This window comes from Rhodnius prolixus, unplaced genomic scaffold (genome assembly GCF_049639745.1).
Source record: "Rhodnius prolixus isolate KJV_2025 unplaced genomic scaffold, Rpr scaffold_3, whole genome shotgun sequence".
NCBI lineage: Eukaryota > Metazoa > Arthropoda > Insecta > Hemiptera > Reduviidae > Rhodnius > Rhodnius prolixus.
Window position 1 is genome coordinate 40,369,586 of NW_027411603.1, and position 10,405 is coordinate 40,379,990.

At 31.7% G+C, this 10,405-nt stretch overlaps 1 protein-coding gene across 1 annotated transcript; it reads left to right on the forward strand.

Annotated features, from left to right (window-relative positions):
- Positions 1 to 7,375: 7,375 nt before the first annotated feature.
- On the forward strand, positions 7,376 to 9,249 carry LOC141452713 (uncharacterized). Its single transcript, XM_074125095.1, has 3 exons — positions 7,376 to 7,779; positions 7,947 to 9,018; positions 9,103 to 9,249. The coding sequence occupies exons 1-2, from the start codon at positions 7,768 to 7,770 to the stop codon at positions 8,991 to 8,993; spliced, it is 1,059 nt and encodes a 352-aa protein (XP_073981196.1). The 5' UTR covers positions 7,376 to 7,767; the 3' UTR covers positions 8,994 to 9,018; positions 9,103 to 9,249.
- Positions 9,250 to 10,405: the final 1,156 nt, after the last annotated feature.

Consider the following 10,405-nt stretch of genomic DNA (forward strand, 5'->3'; position numbering starts at 1 on the left):
ACAGAAGTAGACTTTACTAATAAATACTGGTGTTCTTTAATCGGTGTAATCAGAAAAGACCAATGCAATGAGAGGTGTTGAAGGCTAGAATATTGGAGTACTGCTACTGTGGTGTTATAAAGTTGAAGACGCCAATGTGTTGTAATAGGTTTAAGATGAGCAGATGTAAATAGCAGGTACAGAGACGTAAGTAGATGGTGGATTTAGACTATACTATTCATATTAATGATTGTACATAGATTTAAGTAAATGTCGCTGGCTGGATGGTGAAATTCGATGCCGAAAAGCAAAGAATACGTAATATCATTTATTTGAAATATTGCAGCTGTAGGTAATATTTAATTAAGTTATATAATTATTTTATTTATAAATTATCCAACGCAATTGCTGGATCTATCCAATAAATGTTTAATTGTTAAGACACAATAGTTTTGTTATTATGAGTTGTCCAAATTAGTTTCCCATCTTTTTTTATTTAACAATTTACGTTTTGAACTGATGCTTTAAGCAACCAACATGTGTTGAAATATAGACATTGATTTCTACAGAGAACTACTTAGCTCTAACACCTAAAAATTCTAACCCAGATTATGGTTTCATTTGGAATTAGTGCTTCGCATTATCCGTTCCCAATTTCTTTGCTTTGAGATTCATAATTTGGGCCTGAATACTTCTCTCAAAGGTAATAGCCTAATTTAGACTCTAGAGAATTAGTATTTGTTTCTGACTAAACTGAATACTGTGCTTATTAAAAATTAAAGGCTGCAATTTAGGTTTTAAAAAAAAACTAGGAATATTGCATTACTTTAATTGAAGGCACTCTACTGAGGTCATTGCCAACCTGAGCCTTCTTAGTGCACTTCCAACCTCAGTGTACACTCGTTGCAAACGTCTATCACCAGACTGTGATTAGATGCTGGCATTGCAGGCCCCCCGGACAACTCACAGATAACACTTTCCAACACCAGGTAGGGAACTTGTAGTTACTGTTTATGGAACATTTTCTGTTCTACTTGTGTAATATGCAATTTAAATTTGATCTTATTATTTCATTAATTGCCAAATCAAAACTTTAGGGCGATTTAGTCTAATAATATATATTCCTCTCAACATTCACTAACAATAATGTGGTCAAGAAAGGGAATTTTATTGAGAAGCCCTATTACTTTACCTTACCAGTAAACACATATTTCACGGAACGTGATAAGCTTTTATATCAGGTGTACTTTGAAACGTTGTTAACTCCTTATAAATTGTCTAGACTGCGCTGGACAGATTTGCCCATCAATCACTTGTCTTTCTTCAAATGTGACTCTTAAGTGAAACATTTAACCCTCGTTAAAACTGTATGTTTGTTATGTTCGTACATGTCCAGGAAATAGCATTTTAAAGCTTAAACTCCTTCCTCAAGAAGCACTCTTGATGAATATTTTCTTAATATAAGTAGTAATAGAATCATACGTTTGCAACCACTGTGTCAGATTTGTATCTGATTTACTTTTAGTCGTCAGTAAGAATTTTTTACGCCCTCTTTAGAAGTTAGTGATGCGAAAAATCCATTTTTCTAATCTCTAGAAATGTTACTATACAGTAATAAGTTGTTCTCTTAGAATAATTATTCTAAACTGTTTATTTAAAATTCATTCACCCTGCCTTTCTTCATTATTTTTTGTTTAAAAGGAATTGAAATTAAAATGCTATTAACGGTAAGCTGTTGAGATGTGAAATATGAACGTCAAGCTAAAGTAAATACAAAATTTATGACAGAGAAGTCTAATTCGAGTAATAGCTTGAATAACCGAATCTGTTCTTGAAAGAAAAACTGCAACTGGACATAAAAAGAAAAAGAAAAAACATTTATGACGAATATCATTAACAATATTCTCCAGAATTATAGAATCACCTATCTATTAAACATGCAATCCACAGTTAGGAAGATAAAATCTTCATCAACTTATTTAAATTATGTCTCGACTATTTAGTGTTCTAAACAATTTTTATTTCTCTAACGAATCCTTTCTAAAAATGAAGCTACCGAAACCAGTTTTTTTTGTATGTAATATAATATGTAATTTCATCACAAGATTTGTTTCCCTTGACAAGCTAAATTTAAACTCAAAGATACAATTTGTTTAAGCTAAGAATTACAAGAAAGTACGTAACATTTCTGGTTCAAACAAGTGAAATGACCTTTTGTAAATAGCGTGCTCTTATTCAATGAAATATAGGTTATCCTAGAAATACTTTAATAATTTGGAGCTTTCATGGGAACTCCCTAATTAAATTAATTGCCTATTATTTAATCTTAATAACAGGAGAAGAAAAAGAAAAAGAATTTCGCCAAGTTGCACGTTTTTGTTTTAGGAGAACATTACAAAATAAACTTTAACAATCAAGAAAATGTTTAAATTTAATAATGAGTTCCTTCACTGAAAGAACTAGAACATAATGATTGGTCAGAGAAAGAAATCATGTTTGACAGTTGGTTATAGTTTTCAGTTACTGTGAATATTTGTAATTTTTGTCCAGAAGCCGGGCCAAAATAGTATAGTAGTAGTAACCTCTTATTGCTTCAGCACACATTTAACTTATGAAAGAAAGAACATTTAGACGTTTGTCTCGAAACTATAAGATTTGTGTACTAGAAGGCATTTCTTCATATTGAGGGTAAAAAAAATTATTCCCTAAGGAACTTCGAGTCTTCTGCTGTAGGAAATAAAAAAATATTAAGACGACATACACATTTGATTAAGCAAAATGGAATCCTTTAATGAGCCTTTTTATTTATCAATCAATCAATATTAATCTAATTGCTCGATAGTAAGAAAAAAAAATCAATCAAATTCATAGTGTGCCAAGGTGACTTTACTTTGCTAAAAGTGTTACTTAAATAATAATAATAATAATAATAATTCCTTAAATATTGTAATAACTACTTTAACAAACTGCCATTGGATTATATTTATTATCCGTCAACTATTTATTTTATATCATTAAAAATGTGGCAGTTAATTATATAAAAATCTCGCGTGCGAAGTGTAGAATTGCAACATCCAACAAATGATAACTATGCTATCTTTCTTAATAAATATTATTTGAGAACAGTGTAACATCCAAAATTGCATCTTAGTTAAAGATAGATAGTACTCGTATGTTTGTCTCGAAGACAATGTACGAAATATGTACTTGTTCATTTATAATTGATAATTGATACTTATGTGTCGAAGTACATCACATTGCGTTTGCCGAATATTATTTAGTTATAGGCTGAAGCAGCTGAGTAGGAAAAAAAATAAAATAATGATTTGAATATTATGATAATAATTATGATTATCAGATACCATCGAGTTTTTACCATACTTAATACATTCTGAGAGTAGATCTTTAAGAATGAATTCTGATGTTCATTAAGATTTTTCTTAATTTCTTCTATGTCGCCCAAAACCTCTTTCAAGAATCTGTTACCAGTTCAGTTGTAACACAATTTTTCTATTAATTTGAAGCAATGATTTATTTTAGATTACTTACATCTATTCAAGAGGAAAATTGGAAATAAAAAGAAGTTAATAATGTTATAAGTTGTCTCTAATTTTTTTAAAGTCATTTTAAGGCTGTTCATTCAGGTTTGTTCGTTTTATTCTCTATGTCATGATTATTGAGGCCTAATTAAAAATCAATTGCTTCAGAAGAGTTTGTTCCATTTCGCTGGACCAAATTATCCAAACAATCTTCACACGTTTGGCAATTCAACTGCGGTTTGATATTCTTTGAGGTAAACAGGCTAGATTCCTTCAAAGAATCTGGATAAAATCCTTATTTAAAAATTATCCATAGTGATCTAAAGCGTATTAAAAATAAAATTATTATGGAAGCTGCACCTAGGCGCCAATTCGCCTCGAAAAATCTTATATCGTTTATCATTTAAGGGCGCCAGGAACTAGAATGATGAGAATATCTTAAATTTTCTTATAAAACTAAGTAGATGTATCTACTGTAAAAAATGTAGATGTATCTATTCTGTAAAAAAATTTCAAACAGACCTTTTGCCTGTTACTGAGTTTTGAAAGGGAATAGATTTTTAATCTATTCATTACTTGAATAACTAATTTAAAGAACTTCTTTTTTAAATTCAGATAGACAATATCTGATGTCATTGGCCTTCACAGAACAGCTGGACCTCTGGACTGTGATGTCTCATTACGAACAGCCAGTCCATCAGTTTATAGACTAGAAATGACTTTAAATTCATTCGAATGTTTGAAGCCTTATTACTTATCTGAAGATATCTTGTCAGAATCATCCTAAAGTAGTAAAATGTTTAAAAAAGAACAAATAAAAAAATGTAATTTGTGCCTTTTGCGAGTTAACTAATAATACTGTCTCTTTTATTTTTTTTTTTTATTAAAAAAAAATTCAACATTTTTTTAATACACATAAATCTCATAAACATATCTTTAAAATAAAATTTTATAAATATATCGACTGTAGGTTGTATAATGTGAAAGGGATTCTTCTATTTTATTAGGTAAGATACAAATATTCAGAGTATATTTACTTCCCTAAAGGTAAAAAAAATCATAATTAAAACCTGTCATTCCACATACTGTGTCATTAATAGAACTATTAGTAGTATTGTAAGTGAAATAGCAATTTCAATTAATTATTATTACTAAGTAATAGGGGTATTTATTAATTCTTAAATGCAAGATTTACTAATAATATTTTCAGTAAGAATTTGTATTACCTAATTTGTTTATATATGTTACCTTTAATTTCAATAAATTAAAATCTCCAAATAACTTCAATACATTGAACTTTTTCAAGAAAATTAAGTTTAGTTGTCATTTTCTACTATAAACTTTGCTAACAAGAGTCTGAATACTATTTGCAAAGACAAAAAGTATTTTGCTACTCTAACCATTTGCTTATTATTTTGCTATATAGTTTTTCCTGACTTACAGACTTACAGACAAAAAAATAACACCTTTCGGCTCTTTTAAACTTAGTTTTGTGCAAACCTAAAACAAGTCTTATCTTTGTTATTAAAGATTTACCAATTTCTCGTCCCCAATATCATATCTTTAAAGAAAAAACTTCACTGTGAAAATTTTACAGCTACAGAAGTGTGTGATTGACAATGTGAAGGTAATTGTCCAAAAATTATTGATAATTTGTTCTGTAATTGTTCGTGGAAAGATAATCTAGAATTTAGACACAAAACCTTTGGTATTTGATATCTCGAAACAATCTTCAAATATGCCCACACACTAACTTCTAGATTGCAGGAAGTTCCACAAATTTTAGGTTTTTTAGTTAGCCGAAAACACTTTATTAATTTATTTACTTTTAAAGCACCAACTGTTTGAATTGTATATTTTGTGTTAGCCAATTGAAACTGATAACTGTTAGGCTTCAAATAGAAGTAGGGTTGCAAACATACAAACAGCGTCTACATTCCAATCTCAAATTATGAATGAATTCTAGATTGTGGGATGGATCCAAGAAGGATATTTTCTTGCACATATCAGGTAAATCATTATTTAGTAATTAATTTAACTGTCCATCAGAACCTTGGAGATGTTGACAACTACATAAATTCCCCACAGAATTTGCAGGAGATATTTTGTTCCCCGAGAATACGTGGCACCGCCAATACAGCATAATCAAGGACAATTACGAAGTAGACTGCTCTAGCCTACGAAAAATCTCCACAATATCCGTTAATATAAATTCCTCCTTAACACTAGAACAGCTAGGCGAAGACTAGCCAACAAACGCCAGACTTCCAAACGAACTTGATACCTGGCACGAGAATGGTGCAGTAATTCTACGAAATGGTGATGAGTGACCAAAGCCTATGAACCACTTGCTGCTGTTGATGACTCCAAGAATCATTGAACTCCCCAACTCTACAAATTTTTTAATTGACATTGATTAAACAAGTAAATAAAGATTTGAAAATTAATGAAAGTTATGGTGAATTCTCTGTTTAAGCCAAGTTTATGTTACATTTCTCACTCACTACAAGTTACAGAGAAATAAGAATTACCGAAAAGTCACTTTTTGGTTATGTCTTAACAGACCAGGATGCCTTAAACACATTTTTTTTGTTTAGTATTCCCCTCTCGCATTAATTGTTTTTAATTAAATTAATGTGTTGATAGAAATAACTTCATTCAGCATGTTTAATTCAGAATTATTAAGTTAAACAATCGGGTGAGAAACATTCTCTTATTAAAGTTGCTAAGATATAAACTTACACATTTTCAAATTTAGTAGTTCATACCACATTTAGTACATTTAGTTCATACCACTCTGAGCAGTTTTTAAACCGAACATTAAACGGAACGACTTCCCAGAGCAATTAACCCAAAATATTTATTTAGGGCTTCAAAAGGTTTAAAATAAAATTAAAAGTTAAAGATCTCACCAAGTTTTTTGAGAGAATAAGTGAGACTCTTCTAACTTTCCATCAAAACTACTCAACATGAATTGTAAAGTTTGAATTTTTCTGTGTTATTTCGTTTTCGAACTAGAGTTTTTGTAGAATGTTCATAGGTGCCTCGATAGTTTTCAGTTTTCAGAAATACCAAGGATTTTATTTGAACTTAAAATTACTTTACTTGAAACTACATCCATCTTCCAGGAGAGCGTCATTAATTTTTAATAGACAAGTGAACATTCAAATTTTATTTGTGAGTTTAAACTTGGGCAAAAGTTTGGTACGCCCCAGTATTTGTTGAAGTCTTCCCAAAAATTTCTTTTTATTAAAAAAAAAGGTCTGATGTAAATCATCATCAGAATTATTAAGGATTCCTTAAAACTTTACAGTATCATAATTAGGTCCATTCCTCTACAATAATTATTGGACTTTCTGGCTTGAATTCTCTGGATCCTTCTTCAATTTCATTTTGAAATAAAGAATTTCAATCAAAAGCACTACGTATTGTAAGGCGAATAACGGATGCTAAAAAGAAAAGAAAATTAAGAAGATAAATTTATTACACAGTCAAAAATAAAACTACGAGACCATTGAAGATGCTTTTTGGAGGGCTGAAGCTTTAAGCTGTACAAAACAAAACGAAAAATTAAAAATATATAAATATACAATAATTACAGGAATTCATTGTTCATGGTTTTAATGAAATCGTAGAACCAAATTTAATAAGCTCACTCATTAAAGAGGACTATCTGATATTATCAACAAATAGGATTGTGATCATTTAAAACATTAGTCAAAAGATAAAACTGAATCCTTTAATTTAATGAAGATAGTGGTGGACGGACGGTTGAAGCAAGCCAACTAGAGGGGTTAATTCATTTAGTTTTAAGGTGATTTATCATCTTACAGTTTTCATGTTTGCTTATACATTATTAAGAATCATTAGAAGAAATTTACACAAAATGGAAGAACGTTAATAAATCACTACTATTATCTTAAAGAAGACACTAACTTTAAACAAAATACATAATATTGAGACAAATAAATGTAGTAGTGACGCAATACCAAAAATACATCTAGTATGATTAGCGAATTTACGTAAGTGAACACGATAACCGGTCTCCGAGGGGTAGAAAAAAAAAAGAAGGGGTTTTATTGGAGGAAGGTTTGTGTATGTTAGCGGCAAGTGGCGTACCTCTCAAATGTCAGAGAATAATATAGAAGAGGAATGAATCTGGAGGGGGACCGCTCTCAAGTATATAAATCGGATACTGTGTACTCAGGGCATCACAAACATCTCTCCAAACATCATTCACCCTCTAAACATGAATCCTATGGTAATTTTATTTTTACATATAGAAAATATCTTCAAAAATTTATAAAAAAAAAAAGTATTTTTTTTTAAATTTCCAAAAAAGTGTATGTCATTTCTCATAAGTTTGAAATAGTAAGCCTAATCATTAATTTTATTAAAAGTGTCTGATTTTCTTTTTGATTTTAACAGAAAATACTGCTGTTACTGGGTTTTGTGGCCACTGCTTTGAGTGGTGAAGTTAGCAAAGAAGCAAAAAAACCTGAGAAAAGAGGAGTCTTTGGAGAGGGTCTAGGATATGGTGGTGGTTTAGGCTATGGATCTCTTGGACTTGGTTCAGGATTATCTCACGGCGTAGGTCTCGGCTCATTCGGCCTCGGTTCAGGACATGGATTAGGTCTAGGATCTAGCCTCGGCTATGCATCAGGACACAGCTACGGCTCAGGACTTGGCCTTGGATATGGTGGTGGTTACGGAAGCTACGGAGGTGGTTATGGCAGCTATGGAGGCGGATACGGTGGCTACGGAGGTGGATATGGCGGCTATGGAGGTGGATATGGCGGCTATGGAGGCGGATACGGTGGCTACGGAGGTGGATATGGCCTCCATGGCGGATATGTCGTCGCCAAACATGTGCAAGTCACAAACAAAGTGGCCGTACCAGTTCCACATCCCTATCCAGTACCAGTAACAAAAACTGTGCCTGTGCCTGTACCACATCCAGTGAAAGTGCCCGTAGACAAACCATACCCTGTACATGTGCCACATCCTGTCCCAGTGCCAGTAGTGAAACATTACCCAGTACCTGTAGAGAAACCATACCCAGTACCAGTACCCCACCCAGTACCAGTAAAAGTAGTTAAACCTGTTGCAGTGCCTGTACCAGTTCCCAAACCAGTAACAGTAGTCAAGAACGTCCCAGTACCTGTACCACATCCCGTACCAATCCACAAACCAGTTCCCGTACCTGTGCACACTGGTTACAGCCATGGATTAGGAGGCGGATATGGTGCTGGTTTTGGCGGTGGCTACGGCGGTGGTTACGGTGGTGGATTCTCTGGACTCTCTTTTGGACACGGACTCTCTTCCGGTGTTGGCCTTGGTCATGGATTTTCATCCGGACTGTCTCTTGGCCATGGACTCTCTGGAGGATATAGCAGTGGTCTGTCATCTTACGGAGGAGGTCTGTCATCTTACGGAGGAGGTTTATCATCGCACGGAGGGCACCATTCTTGGTGAAAACAGTCGTTAATATAGATCTGAGGTTGGTTTACAAATTAATCAAATTCAACAAACACTTGTCACTTACTTGGTAGCCGAATAATCATTTTGTAAATTTAATTTGCAGATCTTGTCATCGCCATCGGTCTCATCATCTTCTTTCATGCTCATCAAACAATCGTCACCTCATCAACGCCTTCATTTATTTTGTAAATATTTCTTTTTGTGATATTGATAATTAATAAATGTTTTTGTTACGTAAATAATTAAAAAATCAGTTTTAGTTTTTTTTTATCTTAAACGTACTTCTTTTCTATATCGCCAACATCTGACAAAATTCATTGTAAATTGATTTTTACTGACCAAAAAGGGCACCTTGAAATTAATAATTCTAAGATTAGCCCTGAAGATTTCTGTTTTTTTTTTTTTTTTTTTATTTATTCATTAAGCAGATCATTGATTTTCTTCTTACTAATTTCGTTTATGACTTGTCCAGTTTTATAAAACTGGCGGCTGAGTTAGATAAAGATATATTCAACATAAAACACCACATCACCAGTGGTCTTACTATAACATAGTATAACAAATAATTGGTCAAAGTTCACTAGTTCTATTTTTTTAGCCTGTTGTAATTTCTCTAATCTTAATAATCAGTTGGTTAGCAATAATAATAATAATAATGAGCAGTTGGTTAGTTTGTGGATTTCAGCCTTCAAAATGCGGTTCATTTTTTGTTACTTCATATTTTATTTAATTATTTTACGATTTTTAGAACTAACATAATTTTATCTAATTCAACTTTGAGGATCTTTTTCTTTCATTTAGAAGAAACAATAACATTTGAATGGTTATTAAGAATGATTTAGAATCTCATTTTACAATTCTTTTTCGTCCGCTGTGATTTCTTCTTTCCCATTCTTTTAATAACTAAAAGAAAATGTGAACATTTTAAAATGACATTCTAATAAACTTTATATTTTGGAGTGAAACGTGGAAAAAAATGATTTTTCTAAAATTCTGACGTCCTTTATCCAATGTCAGATTAAATAATAAAATTTTGCCTTCATTGTTAAAACATATTAAGTTGATAATCATTTAAAGAGATAAGGAACTTACACATTTACAATTATTTTTTTTCTTTTACACATAAATATTATATATTTCTGTTATATTGTATAAAGATTACATGATGGATTCTAAATGCCAAGTGGGTTGACAATTGCCAGTGGTGATCAAGTTTACGGAAATGCCAATGTTGTTATTTACCTTCTAGGAAGATTTAACACACATTTTATTTCGGTCAAGCTATTACTTGATGTCTTCTTATGAAGATACATTTCCGATTGATTAAATTTAATTGATTCTGACGTTACTTATTAAATTTTCAATTCATTTATTAAAGTGAGCGAATTTGATTTGAAGAGGTCTAA